Source organism: Denticeps clupeoides, chromosome 1, assembly GCF_900700375.1.
Source record: "Denticeps clupeoides chromosome 1, fDenClu1.1, whole genome shotgun sequence".
In the NCBI taxonomy this organism is placed as follows: domain Eukaryota; kingdom Metazoa; phylum Chordata; class Actinopteri; order Clupeiformes; family Denticipitidae; genus Denticeps; species Denticeps clupeoides.
Window position 1 is genome coordinate 28,033,424 of NC_041707.1, and position 23,530 is coordinate 28,056,953.

General features: G+C 41.4%; 1 protein-coding gene across 3 annotated transcripts in view; it reads left to right on the plus strand.

Moving 5' to 3' along the window:
• sdsl (serine dehydratase-like) overlaps nt 1-21,113 on the plus strand; it is a 43,227-nt gene extending 22,114 nt beyond the window's left edge. For all 3 annotated transcript variants that reach the window (XM_028972954.1, XM_028972945.1, XM_028972964.1), the window contains 7 exons: nt 121-291; nt 593-638; nt 715-854; nt 1,949-2,037; nt 13,817-14,044; nt 20,240-20,364; nt 20,596-21,113. In XM_028972954.1, the coding sequence (XP_028828787.1) occupies nt 130-291; nt 593-638; nt 715-854; nt 1,949-2,037; nt 13,817-14,044; nt 20,240-20,364; nt 20,596-20,786 (981 nt within the window). In that variant the 5' untranslated portion in view covers nt 121-129 and the 3' untranslated portion in view covers nt 20,787-21,113. The remainder of the gene's footprint in view (nt 1-120; nt 292-592; nt 639-714; nt 855-1,948; nt 2,038-13,816; nt 14,045-20,239; nt 20,365-20,595) is intronic.
• The last annotated feature ends 2,417 nt before the right edge of the window (nt 21,114-23,530 follow it).

Consider the following 23,530-nt stretch of genomic DNA (forward strand, 5'->3'; position numbering starts at 1 on the left):
AGTCTGAGTCTAGAGTGCAACTGTAAGGAGAATGAGTTCTGTGAAATTTATTAGAAGTGTTGTAGTAAAACTGACAACAGCTACACATTTGGCTGAAGCAAACTGTGGTATTTTCTGCAGTGTATATGAATGTATGCCATGGAGAACCCCAAGAGATTTCACATTCATTCACCACTTCTGGAGAGCATTAGCCTCTCTAAACTGTCTGGGACCCGCGTCTACTTAAAGATGGAAAACGTTCAGCCCTCCGGCTCGTTCAAAATTCGTGGGATCGGACACCTCTGCCAGAAGGTGGGTTTCAGGTGGTCGTGTGTGCTGCATTTCAGTTTCCATATGGATCACACCTCTGTGTAAGAAGGTAGATGCTTCAGTCAGGATTTAATTTTAAAACTGAGGTTTTCACTACATGAGACTAACTATGTGTACTTCTCATTTCTGAATATGAAATGAACATAAAAGTACTGTTTTTGATAAAAGATTTTGGTAAAGTATTTCAAATAGTCAACATAATTTATAATCTTATCATAATTATACTTTATTGTTGCTATTTTCCAAACCTACAATTTTTTGTCTTGTTCAATTGTTTTTAAAGCTTGCTGGTGCAGGTTCTGACACCAGGGGTGTTGTGTGCTCTTCAGGTTGGTATCTAATGTATTCAATTTTATTATGTCCTAAACTCAGTTCCTACTGAAGCCTTGTTCCACTTTGTAATAGGAGGTAATGCCGGTCTGGCCACAGCTTATGCAGCACGGAAACTTGGTATCCCAGCCACAATCATTGTACCCTTGTCTTCACCTGAACTGGTGGTGCAGAAACTGAGGGATCATGGGGCAACTGTTAAGGTGCTAGGCAAGGTAATGGCACGACTGTAATGGCAGGACTCCACAAACATAGAATACAAACATAGAATACAAATAAGCATTTAAAATAAGTGCAGGAACTAAATTAGATAGTGTTACAATGGCATACTTTCCTAGAACGTATGAAGCAGTGCTTCCATTTTGCTGGTAAGTATGACTGGAACTTAATCTTTAAACATAACCTAACCCATAAGTATCATAGTCAATTAACATATTGTAGTGACCGGCTCCGTGATGGGGAGAGAAGAGACACTTGACACAGCGGAGTAGCTTAGAGAAGCCTTTTATTCAGGTAGCACCTATAGAACCAGGTACCAGCACAAGAGGTTAACAGCAGGGCAACAGGGGAGGCATTCACCCAGGATCATTACAAACCCCCTGCCTGCTCCAGTTACCCCCCACTAAATCCCCCAACATTCACCCTAACAGTGAATGCCTCCCCGGTTGCCCTGCTGTTAATCTCTTGTGCTGATATCTGATTCTAAAGGTACCAGCTGAATAAATGCTTCTCTGAGCTACTTGGCTGTGTCAAGCATCTCCTCTCTCCCCATCACGGAGCCCATCGCTACAATATATATATGGTGGGGGTGGTAGGAGCCTAAGGGGTAACACACTCACTTATGACCCAGAAGAACCAGGTTCCAATCCTACTTACTACCATCATGTCCCTGAGCAAGACACTTAACCCTAAGTTGCTCCAGGGAGACTGTCCCCTGTAACTACTGATTGTAAGTTGCTCTGGATAAGGGCGTCTGGTAAATGCTGCTGTAAATGTATTTAAATACACACACACACACACGCACACACACACACACACACACACACACACACATTATATATATAATTAAATATTTTAATAAGCTCAGCACCATGTCATCAGTTGCAGATCTTTTTGTAGTGCATCCTACCAAAGTTCAATATTATTGGAGAGTGAAACAATATTGTGGTCTTCAAACCATCCTTGAACCATTTTTGAATCAAGGCTGCTGTGGGTCTTTTCAAAGTATTTACTCATTCCATCTTTCCCATTATTCACTATGTTAGGAACTTTGTAATTTGGTGGCTTGTTTTTCATTTGGTCACTGCAGGTGTGGGATGATGCTAATACTGAGGCACTACGATTGGCTGAAAGAGAAGGTCTGACCTTTGTCCCACCATTTGACCACCCATTGATCTGGTGAGATCAGGGCTTTTTTTAAATTTCTTTTAAATTTACAAAGTTGAAGTTGAGCTTTATTGTAATTTAAGCTACATGTTAGACAGTACATAGTGAAATGAAACAACATTTTAAGTATGCTACATTCATTGTTATTTAGTTAAAAGAAACTATAATTGCTATAATTAAGCACTTCCATTTAGATTTTATAGAAATGTATAGGTCAGGGAAACCACCAGCACAAAACACCTGTTTGCCATAAATCCATGTATTTATATATGGCTATAAACACTCTGACCCTTTGTCCAAAACTGTAAAAAAAAACAAAAAAAAAAACAGTACTCCTGTAAAATAGTCTAGGCCAGCCCCATAAAAGAGGAGCTTTTTTTTTTTTTTTAAAGAGAGAATGGTTCCAACCAGGTCCCAAGGCGTTCCAGTGTCCTGCCAGTGGAGCTAATAGGTATAGATGGGGTGCTCTGGTGGTTCAGGCATCCAGCCCCTGGCAACAGCGCTCCCTTTTCGTTCGCTCCTTGTGGTGAGGAATGCACACAGGGAACATACAAAACTGTACAAAGAACAGGACAGAATAAGAAAAACAAAAAATGTGTTTCAAACACTCAGGTTTGCATTTGGGTTCATGTCACTTTCCAATTATTACTGTGACCATGCACAGTGTTTACGGTACTCGCTGCCTGTCTGTCCAATTGAAAAGGGTCTGGCTGCAGCAACTGTGAGGTGTGGCGCTCACAGTGACTGCAGTGGAAACACGCGACCTCAACAGTGGATGGAAACATGTGACTTCTTTCATGAGAAAAGTTGTTTTAGTTATTATTTTGTACGGCAATATATTGGACTGAGTTTAAAAAAAGTGTTCTAAAATATATGATGTACTTATTAATAGATTATTAAAGAAGAATCAACTTTGAATATGAAAACTAAATTGCATTTTTGTTACTGCTTGTGTAGCTGAGAAATAAACTAATTAACAGTGGTTTTTAATACATCATTTAATGTATAGGGTTAAATGCTTTCATAATATTCCATTCATTTTTGGATAGTTTTACCTACCTCTGCAGTAACATTGATGAAAACTTTAACAACAACAACATTTATTTTTATATAGCCCAAATTCGCATACTCTTATGCTGATGACACTAAGCTCTATCTGTCATTCCCACCAGAAGATGCTACTATAGCAACAAAAATTTCGGCCTGCCTCTCAGACATATCGGCATGGATGTCTGAGCGACACCTCCAACTCAACCTATCCAAAACCGAGATTCTGATCTTTCCGGGCAACAATTCCCATCAGCAAAACCTTTCAATTCAAATTGGCTCGCTACTGTTAACACCCACGGCATCTGCAAAAAGCCTTGGAGTTTGGATAGATGACAAACTGAGTTTGAACCATCATGTTGCTGCGATCTCCAGATCCTGCAGGTTCACTCTCTACATCATTCGCAAGATTCGGCCTTTTCTCTCACAACAGGCTACGCAGCTCCTCGTCCAGGCAATGGTCATCTCCAAACTCGACTACTGTAACTCTCTCCTGGCTGGAGCCTCTGCAGTCACCATAAAACCACTCCAGATGATTCAAAATATGGCAGCCCGTCTCATCTTCAATCAGCCAAAATACACCCATGTTACACCTTTTCTTACCTCCCTCCACTGGCTCCCGGTAGCTGCTCGCATTGAGTTCAAATCCTTGATGCTTGCCTACAGGGCTGTAAATGGAACTGCACCCTCCTACATCAACACAATACTACCTAGGTACACTCCTGCACGCTCTCTCAGATCAGCAAACGAAAGGAGACTAAAAATTCCTTCTTCACGGGGTCTCTGATTCCAATCATCTCTGTTCTCCGTTGTTGTCCCTGGCTGGTGGAACAACCTGCCCTCCTCCACACGACTAGCCGAGACTATCACCACATTTAAGAAGCAGGTGAAAACCCTCTTGTTCAAAAAATATTACCGACAAATCTAACACTTACACACGCACATGCGTACACATTGCACAAACAATACAAAATGTATAAATACACTATAATTTTTCTTCGTCTAGCACCTAACAATCTCTGAGCATGCTCTTCACTGACTAGTTTGAGGGCTCTTAGTTTGTAAACTCAATATTCTATAGAAATCGAACGAGAATTGCTGGTGTCTTCCTCTTGTAAGACGCTTTGGATAAAAGCGTCTGCTGAATAAAGTAAAGTAAAGTAAAGCTTACAGTATGTCTCAATGGGCTTTGACAGGCCCTTCAGTTGACACCCCCCATATTTGACACCCCCCACATGAACCTTCTGCACACAAGGAAAAAGATCCACTAAAAAAACTTTAGGGGAGAGAAAAAAAGAAAGAAACATTGGGGACCCACTTCTAGGGTAGAGTGAGCCTGTAATTGATGTCAGTGCAGGGTTGATGATTTACATTTACGGCATTTGGCAGACGCCCTTATCCAGAGCGACTTACAACGTGCTTTCAAGTTACCATCAATGAAGAGATCGAGTCCGGTTCACTAAGACCCCAACTATAAATACAATCTTTTTATTCACTCTGTTGTAGATTCTGTACACAAGTTCAACAATAAGAAAGTTACACGTTAATTAAATATTCTTTAAAGAGGAAGGTCTTGAGCTGTCATTTGAAAATACTCATTGACTGAGCTGTTCTGACCTCGAGGGGAAGTTCATTCCACCACCGAGGGGCCAAGACAGAGAAGAGTCTAGATGAATGTTTTCCTTTTACCTTTAGTGATGGAGGGACCAGGCTAGCAGTACTGGAGGCTCGGAGAATACGAGGTGAAGTGCGAGGTGTAATAAGGGCTGTGAGGTAGGATGGGGCTACTCCATGTTTGGCTTTGTAGGCCAGCATCAGTATTTTGAATCTGATGCGTGCAGCTACTGGGAACCAGTGGAGGGAGCGTAGCAGAGGGGTGGTGTGGGAGAATTTGGGAAGATTGACGATCAGTCGTGCTGCTGCATTTTGTATGAGATGTAGAGGTCGGATGGTGCATAGTGGTAGACCAGCTAGAAGGGAGATGATAATGATTTGTCCAAGAAAAAAGCACCAACCAGTATAGTGGTTGAAAATGTTCATGTTTAAAGGTAGTGGAAAGTGCAGAGTAGGTTTTAGTTTAGTTTCATTGCCTACACTGCATCCACTGATCCCTGAAGCTTTAGCTGTTACGGTGATGGTGGCTATGATGACCATCTGGTACATTTCATGCTGGGTTATCTCATCAGAAGCTCAGTGCCAGACACCAGGATCCCTTTGGTGGTCTCATCAATGGACTCTGGAGGAGTCCTGGGCACTTGATTCAGTGCCTTGGAGAGAACAAACAGAAACAGCAGCAGCAGATTGTGGTATTGTTCAACAGAAATACGTGGTTAGGGTGGTATGACGTAAAAGTGAAGTGATTGTCACATGTGATACACAGCACACGGTGCACAAAGTGAAATTTGTCCTCTGCATTTAAACCATCAGTGGGCAGCCATGACAGGCGGTGCTTTGCTCAGTGGCACCTCAGTGGCACCTTGGCGGATCGGGATTCGAACCGGCAACCTTCTGATTACGGGGCCGCTTCCTTAACCGCTAGGCCACCACTGCCCACTGTATACTAGTGCAATAGAGGCCCGATACCCTAACTAGGATAGCCTAACTAAGGTGAATTGAACACTGTTTTTGCTTAATTAGGTGACTGTAAATAAAAGTGGACACTGCTTCCATGCACCCCATATCCATGTCTGCATCCTCCAACCTTCCTCCTGACAGTACTACAGATCAGAAGTTTATGTTTGAAGACCGACCCAATCCAAGCCCGAATAAAATGATAGAAATGGAGTGCGAAGATTTACAGGATTGAAAACATGTACAGCCCTAGTATATTTAGCATACATTTAATGTTTACAAAAATAATTTTGGTAACCTCAGCATAGATACAATTATCTCTGGCGCCCCCAGGTAAGGAAACACTGAACTAGATAATTTACTTCTGCACTTGGTAAGGTAGAAAGACTATCCAGAGTTATGATGTTGAAAAGTGAAAGTGAAGTGATAGTCATTGTGATACACTGCAGCACAGCACACGTGCACACAACGAAACGTGTCCTCTACTTTTAACTCTTGGTGGGCAGCCATGACAGGCGCCCCAGGACCATTAACCATAACTTTGTAAAAGTAATTGTCTTTCTTTTATTCCTCTGTGACATTTTATATGATGTATGCCTATTAAACAAGAAATTTAGAAACAACTAAATATAAAATTAACCATTTGTAGCTATGTGCTTTCTAGCATTTTTAACAGCAACATCCATTCACATGCATTTTTTATCATCCATATTTTAGATCCATGTTTAGATCCATCCGTATTTTAGATAGTAAGCAAACAAACTTGGCATGCGATGCATGCTGCTAACATGGGGGAATACAACCAATGCTTTACATAGGAGTATAAACTCCAAAACGATGCAACAACACTTAAGGCTAATACTTCATTATAACAAAGACATTTAAACAACAAAACAAACACAAAACAGGTCTGGGCAGTCTAAGTCTTGTCTTCTGGTCACAATCCTTCACTTACGACATTCTTCTCTCACACCAACATTCTATTTTCACCAACAACGTCCTCTTTTCTTCCTCACACCACACCACACTCTCCTTTTCACCAACATTCCTCTCTTCCCCAACATCCTCCTCTTGTCCCAAAGCAGCCGCCATTTTGAATCCTCTTCCCTATTACAGCCTACCAATCATGGCAGGAAGTGGGAGGAGTCCAATCATGGGCTGATGAGGAGCCACCCTGCAACATTACAGAGACAGAAAGAGAGAGAGAGAGAGAGAGACAGACACACACACACACAACAGAAAACACCCATAGTCTGCCACGGGACGTCACACCCCCACCACCAAAAATCAACGTACTATGTTGATTCACCCCAAAAAAACTAAAAGGCCCGTGACAAGGAGTCAACCAAAACATTGTCCATCCCTTTTTGTATTTAATTTCTAAACTGATACCGTGCAAAACCAAGGACCAGCGCATAATACACTGATTTGTGTTTTTCATCCAAGATAAAAACACCAGGGGATTGTGGTCAGTAAAAACTAAAACAGGTTGAGCGGTGGACCCAATGTATACCTCAAAATGTTGTAATGCTAAAATCAGTGCTAGCGCCTCCTTTTCGATGGTGCTGTAGTTCACCTGATGTTTTAAGAACTTTTTTTGAGAAGCAGCTGGGATGATCAACTCCATTTGCATCTTCCTGTAACAGCACAGCCCCAGCTCCAACAGCACTGGCATCCACCTCCAGTTTGAAAGGGCGCTGGAAGTCAGGAGCAGCAAGAACAGGGGTACTGCAAAGAAGGGTTTTCACAGACATAAAACCATTCTGGCATTCATCGTTCCAACTAAACTGTACTCTGCCTCGCAGCAGTTGAGTCAACGGACACACTACCTCTGAAAAGTTTTTACAAAAAGCCCGGTAGTATCCAGCCATTCCCAAAAATCAGCGCAGTTCCCTTTTTGATGTGAGAACTGGGAAGGAAAAAATGGCCTGAATCTTAGCAATCACAGGTTTTACCTGGCCTTGACCCACCTCTTTACCTAGGTAAGTCACAGTGGCTTTGCCGAACTCACACTTCGCCAAGTTCAAAGTCAGCGATGCATCCTGCAGCCGCTTGAAGGCAGCTGTCAGAGTGTGGATATGCTCGGTCCAAGTGGACGAATAGACAATAATGTCATCTAAATAAGCATTGCAGTTTTTAATTCCACAAAGCACTTTAGACGCTGAAAACTCGCTGGCGCATTACGTAACCCAAAAGGCATAACTGTATATTGTAAGAAATTATCCGGTGTGACGAAAGCAGAAATTTCAGAAGCTCAGGGAGTCAACGGAACTTGCCAGTAACCACGATGCAAGTCTAATTTACTGTATTTACTTTTCTGTAATCAGTACAGAAACGAACTGTACCATCAGGCTTAGGTACTAACAGACAGGGACTATTCCATGGACTACAGCTTGGCACGGAGAACCCATGTTCCAACAAATAATCGACCTCAGACTTCATTACCGAACGCTCAGTGGGATTTAGTCTGTATGGGTGCTGTCTGATTGGGGCATATTCACCAACATCAATGTCATGCTTTAACACTGTAGTACATGACGGAACATCACCAAACAATATCTTATATGTCTGAATTAAAATCATAACCTGCTCCCGTTCGTTAAGAGGCAAATGTGACATATGTGCGTTTAAGTTTTGTAAGATCACACTGTTGTGTAATCGGGGCGAAGACACAGGAACATTTCCATGATGTAACCCATCCTCCTCAGGAGAATAAGCATCCAGCAGGGGCATAGAAGCCACAGATAACACAGCAGCTCCTTTTCCTGGTGGATCTACATTTTCCTTTGTTGAATCACTGTCTCTCATAACGTATTTCTTGAGCATGTTCACATGACATACACGCATTTTACGTGTTCGGTCAGGAGTGCGAATAACGTAATCAGTGTCACTTAACTGGGACTCCACCACATAAGGACCTGAGAATTTTGCTTGGAGAGCAGACTCCATTAGCAGTAATAAAACCAGAACCCTATCACCCGGCTGAAAAGATCGAGAGACTGCTTTCTGATCATATCGGGCTTTCATAGATCCTTGTGCATGTTGTAAGGAAGCTCGAGCGGTTATGAACACAAGCATTATGAAGCCATTCACGAAAGGAACTGACATGATCCAGCACATTAGTATCTGTAAATGGTTCAGCTACCCAGGCTTCTTTAAGCAGCTTGAGAAGACCACGCACAGTTTGACTGAATACAAGGTCAGCAGGACTGAATCCCAAAGACTCCTGAACAGTTTCACGAATGGCAAACAACAATAGTGGGAGACCCTCATCCCACTGTTTAGCTGAAGCTAAGCAATAAGTACGGAGCATGGACTTTAGAGTTTGGTGAAAACGTTCCAATGCTCCTTGTGACTGAGGATGGTAAGCACTTGATACCAGATGCTTTATTTGTAATTCCTCCAAAACTTGCTTAAAAAGGCGAGACAGGAAATTCGAACCTTGGTCCGTTTGGACCAATTTTGGAAGTCCAAAAGTAAAAAAGAACTTCACTAAGGCTCTCACTATATTGTTAGCCTTTAGAGAGCATAACGGAACTGCTTCTGGGAAACGTGTGGCACTACACATTATAGTCAGCAAGTATTTAAAACCTGTTTTGGTACGAGGAAGTGGACCAACACGATCTAAAATTATCTTAGAAAATGGTTTGGTTAGGACAGGCACAGGACAAAGTGGCGCGGGTGGAATTGACTGGTTCGGTTTGCCAGCCAATTGACAAACGTGACATGATCGACAATAATGAGCAACATCGGATTTCAACCCAGGCCAAAAGAAATGGCGCAAAATCCGTTTATATGTTTTTGTTACTCCTAAGTGTCCAGACATCATGTTGTCATGCCCTAAACACAGTACCTGGGACCGAAACTTAAGAGGAACCACCACTTGATATACTGAATTCCAACCTACGTCACCAGCAGTTGGAGGAGTCCACTTCTTCATCAAGATCCCTTTATCCCAGAAAAAGGCTACCGATTTTTCAGTTATGTTGGCCTTCTCCACAACAGCCGAACGACACCCTGTTAATGTAGAGTCTTTTTGCTGCTCCTGGGACATAAGCGTTTTACTTACAGGCAGTGACATTGTCTCATCACCATGGACATTAACAGCGCGCATCCGCAGCGCTCCCTCCACCACTCCGCCGTCTGATGCCGCTGCATGGGAGACCAGAGGGTCAGAAACAGCCATAAACATATCATATAGCTCATCCGTACTCTGCCGGCGTGCCTGTGCTCGGGTGACTGCACAAGCAGGGAAAACTGACTCATAACCCGGCACCACTGAAGAGGGTGGAACCTTAGGGTTATTGATGACCTCCGGAAGGGGAAGAACTTTCCCTCCAGCCAAATCGTTCCCAAGAATAAAATTGATTCCCTGCATAGGCAGTTCGGGGCGCACTGCGACTTTGCACGAACCTAAAAAATAAAGCAGGTGCAGGTTTACAACGTGCAATGGCACCTTAACGATGCCCAATTCAATACCCCGCACCAGTACATAAGAGCCACAGAACGTGTCATCAGAAAAGGGCCAGACATTCGCTAAAAAAAAAAGACTGCGCAGCACCGGTGTCTCGTAAAATGCGCACTGGCACTGCACTGCTGTTTCCAGCAGCTGTGGAAACTGCAAGCACAAAAGGTTCATAAACAGGATGAACAATAGTGGGGACACTCACAGCAGTCTGAACAAACCAAGCCCCTTTTGGTGAGGATTTAGGAGGTGAACCGTGCTTCTTTATAAGTTTTGGGCATTTAGCAATGAGGTGGCTGGTCTCGTGACAATAAAAACATGCACGACCATTACTAAAGGAAATGGGCGAAGATCGAAATACGTTCCGATCCAGTCAGAAACTCACATCCCGATCTTGTTTTCGTGAGACTGAATAAAACACAACTTTATGAGTAAGCACGAATTCATCTGCACCAGCGTTGACACTTTCTGGTCATTCAGATGAGTGGCAACAGCTTCCGGGACGCAGTTTTTAAATTCCTCCAAAAGGATTAATTCACAAAGCTTTTCCCACGTACTGACTTTACTGGAAACACACCACCGATTAAACAAAGCTTCTTTCTCTCTAGCAAACTCCACATGCGTAATTTGCTCACCTTTCCTAGACTTCCAGAATTTTTGACGGTACGCTTCCGGGACAAGTTCATACGCATTCAGAATTGAAGTCTTTACCACATCATAGTCAGAGCTCTACTTCACAGAAAGAGAAGAGTAAACTTCGTGAGCCTTCCCCACAGGTGTTTGCGACTGGATTTGAGGAGGTGACAGGACAGACTTGGAAGCCAATTCAAGTTCGAGACGTTTTAATTCTAGGTCTCGTTCTTGACGTTCACGCTCAAACGTTCATCCAACTCCAATTGCTTAAGGTGCATTTGGAGTTCGCGATCTCGTTCTTCCAATTCCAATTGCTTGAGTTGTAGCTGATGCTCTAGTTCCTTCTCACGCAGCCCACAAGCTTTTCTGTCAGCCTGCAGTTTTGCTGCTTCAAGCTGCATCTTCTCTTGCAGTGACTTTTCCTTTAACCGCATTTCACTAGAAAAACTCTCGCCGGACTCTTCCAAGCCCTCTGCCGAGAGTGGACTACCGGATTTAAAACATGGTACCTCCTTTTCCACCAACCCGATTTTTAATGCCTTCACTAATAAATCTTTCAACTTTCTATCGGCACTGGTAATGGGAATGCCATAGAAGTCAGCTACACCCAATAGCTGCTCCTTGGTTAACTCTCCTAGCATCTCATCGGAAGGGAACTCAACAAAACCTGTTGCCATTGTGACCTGTTATTCTAACCCCACAGCAAAATATAAATTGAATAACTTGGTGACCCCACCAATACAAAAAGAAACTACACAGACCCAACTACAACGGCACACTGGGATCAGTCTGCTCCTGTGGGATTCTAGGAACTCCAGCTCCTAATATACCTAACCAGCCAGCTACATAAGATCTAGATAATCTTCGGGGAAGTTACCAATTTTAGCCACCTTTAAACGCAATCTCGCAACATTTACAGTCTCTGACTGAGACAGAAATGCTCGACACGTACCTCCCCCTGGATTTTCCCCCCAAAATAACAAACCAAAACAACAAACAAACATAACAAACAGTATCCGTTGGAAGGACCCGCTCAAGGCAGAATCCAGCTGGACAGCTCTACCTAACCAGAGTTCACCAGAAAACCCACATAAACAGAAAAAAACTCAAACTCACCCAGATGAGAACAGTTGCCACAGCCTACACAATATCCTACCTACGCGATAGGAAATCCCGGACGAGCCCCCAAGATTTGTTACGTCCCCGGTCTAGGGTCAGGGACATAACAAATGGGACATAGGAGTATAAACTCCAAAACGATGCAACAACACTTAAGGCTAATACTTTATTATAAACAAAGACATTTAAACAACAAAACAAACACAAAACAGGTCTGGGCAGTCTAAGTCTAAGTCTTGTTCCTCTCTTCCCCAACATCCTCCTCTTGTCCCAAAGCAGCCGCCATTTTGAATCCTCTTCCCTATTACAGCCTACCAATCATGGCAGGAAGTGGGAGGAGTCCAATCATGGGCTGATGAGGAGCCACCCTGCAACATTACAGAGACAGAAAGAGAGCGAGAGAGAGAGAGAGAGAGAGACACACACAACACAAAACACCCATAGTCTGCCACGGGACGTCACAACATGTCTTGAATAAAAAAAATCATGCACGATCATTCATGTAAGTTCAGTTTGTCAAAAATCCTGTCAGTTTAAATATGTTTAGCTTCTTCTCTTTTAATGTTTTTTGTGGCTTTGCCAGGCCAACATGAAGTGTGTTCAAAAACTTATCTTTCTTGTTTCGTTGGCTGACGAAATCAGACAAATTTTTATTTTTTTATTTTTTCTTCTTATTATTCTTTTTCTCTGCAATTTTTCTCCCCACATCTTTTAAGCTACATTTATACATTATACATTTTCAGGGATTGAACTTCATATTTTGTAGATGTGTGTGTGTGCTTATAAGCAATATGACATTCCACTTTTCATAATTATTTTTTGGATATTATATTTTCCCATTGACATAACATGGGGTAATCGCTCTATTTATCACTCTGTTTATCGTATCTTCATTTTATTTCACATCACTTTATCATAGTGATTTACTCTTTTGGTTTATTCATTTTTTGACACTGTTCAGGATTCTCTTTATAGCAATTTATTTGTTAACGTTGAAGTTAATGGGAATTGAACTTCCACAATTTGGTCGCTCAGGGCAGTGCAGAGAAATTAGCTGTTTGTGGGGGATTGTACAAATGTTCCACTGCCGATATAAGCCATTGTAACATATGCTAATCTTGTTATATGCAGCATTTTTTGTGTGTTTCTTTTCATGAATTCACATTATTTCAACTGCTCCTGCTGGACTGATGTACTCGCTGCATCTTATATCCAGCCCGGTTTAAGATATGATGCTGTGATGCGGTTAGCATTAATGCTAGCGTCCCGTCACAGCGTCTTTGCTCTTAAAAACACATTTACAGCATTTATCAGACACCCTTATCCAGAGCAACTTACAATCAGTAGTTACAGAGACAGTCCCTCCCGGGGCCATTTTTAGGGTTAAGTGTCTTGCTCAGGGACACAATGGTAGTAATTGGGATTTGAACCTGGGTCTTCATAGGCGAGTGTGTTACCCACTAGGCTACTACCACCGCACATTCTCCCAATTACATGTAAGTAAACATTAATTAGGTAAATGTTCATGAATTAAAGTGCTTCTACTGAAGCAATATATTGCATCCAAGGTGTTCCGGGAGAGTTTGACACACCGTCTGGGTGAATACTACTGGGATTAGTGAGTTCATGCAGTGAATACTAGTGGGATTAGTGAGTTCATGTTCTGGATAGGGGTGGAGTTTAGAACTGGGTTGTACCATACTGAGTGCATACTGCTGTTCAGGTTTAAATAAATACAAGCATGGCAGAACATCTTGACTCTCTTTACTCCCCATCCACACCCCTCGCTACAATAAATTTCATAATATCTAGTTCAGTTTTAATGTTGTACATTTTTAAATGCATTCCAAATTATTCCATATTAACTTCTGAGAGAGAAAATAATTACATAATGATTCCAACCAAAAGATTATAATACATATCTGCAAGTTATATACTGTTTGCTCTATTTTGCAGGGAAGGCCACGCCAGTCTGGTGAAGGAGCTGAAAGCCTCCCTGTCAGAGAAGCCAGGGGCAATAGTGTTGTCTGTGGGGGGTGGAGGGCTTTTCTGTGGGCTAGTGCAAGGCCTGAAGGAGGTGGGTTGGGAGGACATCCCTATTCTTTGCATGGAGACTGTAGGAGCCAACTGCTTCAATGCTGCAATTAAAGCAGGCCAGCCAGTTACTCTACCAGACATCACCAGGTAAGACTGGGATTATCTATTATAATGCACTAGAAAGTGCCATGATTGTGTCTAAAACAGTGGTGCAAAAACATGGCCAGAGTCAGAGCCTCTGATCACCTCTGATATTACCATGGACTAGAGCACGTCTATGCTGTTGAAACGTACATTTAATGATCTATTCATCGGCTATCATTTTTTCCTAAAGAGCCTTAAGGGGCCATCTGAAATCACAAAATCAGTCAAACTTTCATTCACTTGATTTTGAGAAGTCTGTAGTCTTTATATTACAGTTCAAGGACTAAACAATAAGGTAATAGTAAATAAAGGTCATTTAATATTAACAAGACTATGAGTTTTGTATATGAATAGCTTTCTTGGTGATGGGAGTGGTGGTGATGTTAAGTGTGACTGATGTCATTCATCATATGCCACCATTATATTGGGATTCGAGTCTGAGACTCAAACTTAAGTCACACTTAGTTGTGACTTGACTTTAGGCTTGCCCTCATGTTTACCCTTTATGTCACCAAGCAGAAGGCACATGCATAAAACCAAGAACATTCAGAGCACCAACACCAACTCTCGCAAGAGCACATGACTACACATTGCCAGCTAAGGCAAGTTCTGAGGGGCTGAAAGTACATTTCTGCAACTCTGGGTCGTATAGTAAAATAATAATAATAACATTAATAATAGTAACAGCAATAATAATGATAATAATAATAATGATAGTAATGGTTAAAGAAGGAAATTAAAATATTCACTAACTAACACCTCTGTACAAAATAGCATAGTTGTCATGACCATGGGGGGAATGGAAATGAAAAAGGGAAAATGGAAGAACACAATTTATTGTGGTACAGGGAAATCTTTGGGGTTAAACAATCCACCATGCATTGCACTGCTGTGTGTAGTTCTGCTGTATCCGTGCAGCTTGATACTGCTGCCTGCTTGCCCGCCTTCACAAGTCCTAAGCCTTGCACAGTTATGAGCACTTTCCAGCTCTCCTGCAGATGAGCAGTCCAGGACACACACACACTCCTGTTGATACACATAGACCACCATGAACCACGCAGAGTTATACACTGGTAACAGGGAACCCTCAGGCTGCATGTTGGAGAATCGCTCTGCCCATCCACGGCCTGGTTAAATTGAAGATACTACAGCCATACAAAGAAAGGTCAGAAGGTGGCAAGTATAGTACTCCAAAGTAAATTAGGAATTGATTAGTAGCCATTCACTATAGGACGCTACAACACTAAAGACCCATTAGTGAAGTGATTGTCACTAGTGATACAGCACAGCACACGGTGCACACAGTGAAATTTGTCCTCTGCATTTAACCCATCACCGTGAGTGAATAGTGGGCAGCCATGACAGGCGCCCACTCGGAATTTGAACCGGAAACCTTCTGATTATGGGGCCACTTCCTTAACCACTAGGTCACCACTGCCCCATAATTGTTCACAATTCTGTCTAAATCTGTGTTAGTGAGCACTTCTGCTTTGCCGAGTTAATACAGCCATCTCACAGATGTGGCATATCAAAGTGCTGATTAGACAGCATGAACAGTGGCGTTATTTGATATAGGCGATATGGGCAGTTGCCCAGGGCGGCATCGTGGTGTTTTTTTTTTTTTTTTTTTTCCCGTGTGAGCACCCATGCTTTCTATCCCCGTTTAAGAAAAGAAAAGATAAGATAGATCTTTATTAGTACCACAAGTGGGAAATTGCGGTTTGCAGGGAGTAAAGGGACCCTCATTTTGCAAGATGCACCTGCTGCTTCAAGTGGCGGCAGGAGATTCTCTGACTTGCTGGAGCAGCATCTATAAACCAGCTCACAAAGTAAAACACAATGCTGAAGTTAGCGAATCAGAGAATCTCCTGCCGCCACTTGAAGCAGCAATCTCCTGCCGCCACTTGAAATAGCCACTGAGGTGCCACTGAGCAAAGCACAGTCCCCACACATTGCTCCCCGGGTGCCTGTCATGGCTGCCCACTGCTCACTCAGGGTGATGGGTTAAATGCAGAGGACAAATTTCACTGTGTGCTGGGCTGCTGTGTATCACAAGTGACAATCACTTCACTTTACACTTTACTTTAAAGCGAGGCTTACAGCCAGAAAATCTGTTTCAGAAATAAAGAACGTTTTAAATCTCTACATAGTGATCATCTTTGTGCCCACTCAAAATTCTGAACTATGTAAATGGTATTACCTGTGTGGCCAAACATTGTTTTCACTGAAAAATTCACATAGGAACTGTACATTGGATGAATGGCATTCTTTAAAAAAATAAAGAAAGTGGTTTAGTGTAAAATAGAATCAAGTAATACCTTGCATTGTAAAATTTGCTCATGTGCACATTAATTTATGATAAATATGGACATTTCTATGTCAAATAAATAGTATTGCAGCCAATACAGACACGTTGAATAAGGAGCTGTGAATAATGAGCCAACTTCAGCGTTGTTCTGTACTCTAAATTCTATCACACCCATATATGTGGAATGTGAGCGCAAGTGTGCCTGCTTACTGCTGCAGCTGATGCTGGGCTGAAGTTACACCTGTCTAAAGGGGGCTGCTTCCAAATAAAGCACATTTCATTCATAGCAATATCAATCCAAGTTCATTATGTCACAATAAATTTTTCCTGGGTTGTGCAAAACAAACCAAAAGTTAACATTGTGGTTATTCTCAGGTTGGAAGATGGGTGTTGACAAGTGCAAAAAACACCATTTGAAAATGACAAAAAAGGTCAAAGCCCCATATGTGTTTATCTGGTTAAATTCAGTATGGTTCCAACAACAGATTTTACAATAAATATGTTAATATATAATTCTTAATGTTTTATGTTTCTGTGTTTGTTGGGGTGACGTGACAAGAGGGGGGTGTTTGCCCAGGGCATCAAGCAGGCTAGGACTGCCACTGAGCATGAATATTGCTCAGGAGTGCCTTAGACTGCCCACAATAAAAGGCCACTCTGAAATGTGTAGTTTGATCAATGTCGGAACTTTTAAGGGAGTGTGCAATTGTCATGCTGACTGCAGGAATGTCTACCAGATCTGTTGCCCATAAAATGGATTTTAATTTTTTTTTGGCAGTATATCCAACAGACCTCACAACCACAGACCATGTGTACCCACACCAGCCCAAGACCTCTACATCCAGCATATTCACCTCCATGATTGTCTGAGACAAGCCACTCGGACAGCTACAGCAACAGTTTTTTGGCATAACCAAATAATTTCTGTACAAGCTGTCAGAAACCATTTCAGGGAGGCTCGTCGCCCTCATTGGGGTCTGGACCTGACTGCAGTTCATCAGCGTAACCAACTTGAGTGGACAAATGCTCACATTTGATGGTGTCTGGCACATTGGATAGGCGTTCTGTTCACAGATGAGTCCTGGTTTTCTAAGGCACGCCTTTGCAATATTCATGCTGTCTAATCAACACCAACCACTACCCCAGAGACAGATTTAGTAAACAGTATTTGAGAGTAATGGGTCTTTTGCGTATGTAGAGAATGTTTACTCCTTTGAGTTCACCTCATACAAAAACAAGTGTTGTGTTTATATTTTTATTCAGTATATATGTCACAGGATGTAGGTCTATAGGACATTCTTCAGTAATTGTTGTTGTCTGTGACTAATGTATTTTGGTATTTAGCAGAACAGCTGTGCATGTAACAAGATACTGACCTCATCTAGGGTTCTTTGGCATAGCAAGGTGAACCTTCATTTTTCCATCTTGACTTATGTCAGTTGACTTATGTCAGTACTAACTATTTTTGTGCTTTCCCCATGCCTTCTGCGTTGTGTAATTTTTTATTTTTTTTTCATTTCTCAAACCGCAAATGATGAGCTGATACCAAGAGATTTTCTGTGCCACGTGTATTCTGTACAAAAGCAAGGTCGTGTCAGAATATCGTGTCACACATTGCGTCTTTCTGCACCACTCTCTCACAACCCACGCCATGTGTCCAAGAGAACTGAGTAATAACATTAAGTATTTACAATTTATAATACTGCATACCTGTACAAAAGCAAGGTCATGTCAGAATATATCATCGTCATCACACATTGCGTCATTCTGCACCTCTCTCTAAAATATACAGTATTATCGGAACGTAAAAAAATTCACAAAATAACACATCCAAAATATGTATATGTACATAATTTATAATAAAAAAGAAATAACCCCACGCACCTCTCACAACTCACGCCATGTGTCCAAGAGAACTGAATCGGGTCTCCAACCCACTAACCCAAGGGCACGGCCGCATCCAAACAATTGTCAGGGGGTGATTTTTACAATAACCATAAATTGAACAAACAAAAATACAGAAACATTTGACATAACCAGAAACACTAACACACTTCGACATTCTACAATTAAACAAACACCCGGATTGTCATTATAATTCCCTTACCCACACCAGAATACAGGTAACCAAAATAACCAAAGTCTTTTATTAAGTTTTTTATGTGGACATTTTCCTTGTGTGCAGAATGGTCAAGTGGGGGCGTCAACTGTACGGCCTGTCAAAGCCCATTGAGACATACTGTATGTGATTATGGGCTGTATAAGAAATAAATATTGTCGTCATTGAAGAGAGGGAACGTTTCGATATTATTGTACATATTGAGCAGTTCTGTTTCGCCATCAGTCTGACTGTGGCAGGGAAGAATCATGTTCTATCAGTGATTGCACTGTCTGCTCCACTGTGTCTCAGGTTGTACTTGCAGTGTTTGTGTCTTGCAGCATTTGAGTGAGCTGTGTGATAAAGTCTCTAATTCTTTCAGCTCTTTTCTGACAACATTGCACATATATAGTGTCTATGGAAGCAATGGCAGAGCGAGGAATTTTTCAGTGGGGTGGCCAGGATTATTTGGGGTGGCATGTCTTACCAAAGAAATACAGTGCTATTTAACCCTTTAATGCAATTTCTTTTCAAAATGGTGTGTGATCTTTAAGTCAAGCCATATTTTAAAACGTCACAGCCCTGCCACTGCATGGAAGTAAGTTTTGTCCCTGTGATCCTCTCTGCTCTTTATTTTAGGCCTGAGAGAGAGTGATTGTTCAGACCGGATATTCTGAGCAGCCGAATTAAACAAACCCTTTGTTGTTGGTTTTTCCCCCCGGTATTTGTGGTGTTGCAGTCCCAAGTTCTGGTCTGCAGTCCCATGAATCTTAGCTGTCGACCCTCTCCACCTCCCTTTGATGATAAGAGGCTGTATAGAGGGGAAGGGTTCTTCCTGAGGATGAGGTCATTCTCCTTTCCGTAGAGAAAGAATGTTGTTCCTGTCACCCTGAAATCATCCCCCCTCTTGATGAGCCCTAAGATGTTGTTTCATTAGCATATTTAATGATGATGATGTGCTGGGTGCATGGATTCCATGGCGGTTCAGTGCATTGCTTTGAAAAACAGTACCTGCTAATCCAAGGTCTTCCTAAAGTTCTGCCCGAGTGGTTCTTGGCTCTTGGAGAACTCTCCTGATTATTCTCCTCGAAAGGGAGCCCCCACAGTGCTCACAGGAACATTTAGCATTCTGGAAATGCGCCTATAACCATTCCAATCAGAATGCTTTTCAACTATAAGGTTACAAAGATCTTGGGAGAGTACTTTGCTTTTACCCATCATGAAGTCTTTACTGTGTGCCTGCTGGGTAATGAGAAGCCTTTATAGGCCATCAATGAGGACTAAAGCAGCTGATACCAATTAGTACTGATAGGGGTCACGGTTTCTCTCTCAATTCTGACAGATTTCAGGTGATCTCCTGGCTTTCTATGGCATTTTCACTTATTCCCTGTGTCATTTCAATGTATTTATTATGACTCAAATTTCTTATAAGTGTACATTTTAAATAGTAATGTCAGAAAATCATTTTATGCTGATTTTATGCAGTAAATTTTATGGGTTGTCTACGATTCACTCCCCCATCCCCCACTAGCCATTTAAATCCCCCACAAGCCTTTGAAATGTACTGTTTATCCTTCTTGGATATAAAGCTGATTTATGTAGATGAAACAAAAGCAGTGCTATTCAACAGTGTATGTGAAAACGTTGATGCTAGGAAAATTAGTTTGCATGGGTCATCTCAGCTGAATGACCCACTTGGTCTGAAATAATCTTTATGTAGGGGATTAAAATGACCAACTTTTAAAATGACAAGCTTTTGTGATTATATTTACTATTTGGTTCTATTTTGCAGCAAGGCAACGTGTCTGGGGGCAAAGACAGTGTGCAGACAAGCATTTGAGTACAGAAAAGAGGTGAACCTTATTTCAGAGCTGGTCACAGACCAGCAGACTTTGGAAGCTATGGAGCTATTTTTAGGTAAGTTTTATGAATATTGGGGATTCATTTGGCACTGTTTAAGGTGCATTTTGTATTGCACATAGAGTGCACTCATTGGTGCTGTCAAGAGGCAATAAGAATGATTTCACAAAACAGAGCAGCACCTTAAAGAGTGCCAAATTACATTATACATTGTGTGCATGTGCATCTCCAGTGCTGATGTGTAATTCAAATAATAAAATTTTTTTTTATTATTCTGTGTGTCTGCAGATGAAGAGCGTGTGTTGGTGGAAATGGCCTGTGGAGCAGCTCTAGCTGCTGTCTATAGTGGGCTTGTGCAGAGACTTCAGAAACTGGGGCGCCTCCCCAACCCTCTCAGCTCTCTGGTGGTGATAGTGTGTGGTGGCAGCAGCATAGACCGGGCCCAGCTGTCTCAGCTCCGATCTGTGCTGTTTTGCTGAAGAGCGAGTACAACTCATTATTGACCCCACCCAGCTACAGTAATTCCAATTTATTTCATACATCAATATCCAGTAAACGGGTGAAACTAAAACTCTAATAGTACAATCTCTAGATTATCAATATTTTATAGCTCTGCACAGTTATTTTTTTTCTGTTGTCAGACCAGTCAGTGGTCAATGTATGTTAGATCATATTATTAATCTAATCACAGACTTTTACATTTACAGCATTTATCAGACGCCCTTATCCAGAGTGACTTACAATCAGTAATTACAGAGACAGTCCCTCTGGAGCAACTTGGGGTTAAGTGTCTTGGTCAGGGACACAATGGTAGTAAGTGGGATTTGAACCTGGGTCTTCTGATTCATAGGCGATTGTGTTACTCCTAGGCTACTACAACTTACTACTACTACTACTACTTCTACCACTAGGCTACTAACACTTTTTATAACTTGTAGCGTTGTAAGTCACTCTGGATAAGGGCGTCTGCCAAATGACTTAAATGTAAATGTAAATAACTCACTATACCAGGGAACAGATGTGTACTTACTCAGGATGTGGTATTAGAATGTGTTGTGGCTGGGTGATGGGGTCAGCAATTCATTGTAAGCACCAGATACCACAAATAAAATAAATAATTGTGATTAGACAACAATTATTTTTTTTGTTTAGCCTTGTCTAGTCAAGTTTCAGTCAACTAAAACTGAGCATATTAGTCTTACTTTAGTCAGAATTATCCATGAATATGTTTGTCTAATTAGTCTAATTTTTAGTTTAAAATAGTATTTTTTTTATTATTCTCTATTAAAAAATGTCAATGTAGTACAAGTGTTATGACTGAGGGTGTGAAGGGAAATTGTCCATATTAATGCAGTCGTTCCATTTGCCTTTTCTTATGTAGTCCTGACCAATCTTGCTTCGCATTACATTCCACTGCTAGTTTAGATACACTCACAAGAATCATACAGCTTTGTTTTAGAAATTCTTTTATCTAAATAAACAGATTGCAAATTTTAAATATGTACAAGGAAATACAAAAAAACTATAAACCTGAGGTTGTTGACTAGTGGTGGGCTGTTATCGCTGTTAACGTGCTGCGTTAACGTGAGACTCTTTATCGGCCATAAAAAACGTGCTGCTTTAACGTGAGAAAAAATATCGCCGTTAATCTATTCACAAAGTTGGGTTGGGAGCTGGGTCTATACTACGCAAGCTATTGTTAAATGGTTACACTAGATTTATAAGTATATTTCTTCTTTCTTGTGTCTTTTAGTTGTGTCTTTTTAGCGCGGATGTGTATACCTAGCGGATGTATACCTAGCGGGCACTGTAGGGGGCGAGAACGAGTCTTCGAACTGTGAAATTACTAGAGCTGTAATACTCGGATCCTTTTTAGGATTCGGCTCCCTCTGAGTCACTCACTAAACTGATCCGGGTGCGTGAGTCACTTGAGTCACTTGAGTGGAGCGCTAACCCGCTCTCTGATCCGGGTGCGTGAGTCACTTGAGTCACTTGAGTCAGTACGCACCCGGATCAGAGATTGGGTTAGCGCTCCTGGCGGTTAACTTCCTCTACAACCGGACTCATGTAAGCCAATATATTGGAGTTTACAATTTAGACATGGTGTAGTTAGGACTCGAAGGATTCGGTTCAATGGAGACCTCAGATTCGTGACTCATGAGTCATTTAAAGGATCCGGGCAATTAACCCGGGTGAGTCATGAATCGCACAGCTCTAGAAATGACCACATCACGTGTCGTGGAAACATGGATGCAGCTATGAAGCCACCGGGTTTGCGTCAGGGAAAATTAATTTTTAAAATTAATCTAGATTAATTTAGATTGCTATATATTAATCTATATTGAATTAGATTGTTATAGATTAATCTAGATTAATTCCAAGATTACAGTGAGATTAATCTAGATAAAGAAAATTAATCTATGACCACCTCTATTGTTGACACATCCCCACAAGTAGTAGTAGATAAAAGCTAATTTAACAGAGGGTTCTCCAGTTTAGAAGACAGGTAAGAGTGACATTCCACTAAACCACACCACCAGGGGATGTTTAATTAATACAATTATTATTAGTGTTCTTGTTGTTGTCAATTGCTCAGAAGAAAAGATTTGATATATGGCACAGGTAATTCAATACAGTTATTTAGCCTGTTTGAATGGAGAGATGATAATAATGTGAGAATATGTCTGTGATCCTGTGATAATGAATTGTTGACAAAGACTACTTGTTCTGAACAGGTGTTGTCAGTAAACGAGCTGTAAAAGTTTAGGCTACAGACACTTAGCATTGAAAAACTGATGCTAATTATCTCTGTAACCTTATTTAAAAGCAGTCAAATTGTCATTGTTTGTGTCAAACATGATGCTCAGTGCGCCTATGGATGGGTTGAACAATTTTTTTTCTGGAGATTTTGTTAAAACTAGCAAAATAATAGAATTCTAGGATGGCCTTTCAATGGTTGTTGCATTTTACCCAGATACAATGCTGCTATTTTCTGATTTGCTGTTGTCTAGTCCCTCTCTTTTTTGAAAGGCAGATCATAAATAACTAAAAATATCAGGTACTGCAGGGTGAGACCATTAAGTGCTTAAACACCTAGGCCCATAAACATCTACCAATTCATACATATCACATATCATGTTGACTAAAGGCACACAAAACCAGTTGACATATATAATGATTGACCCAGTTGACACTGACCCAGTTGACATACAGTACAGGCAAA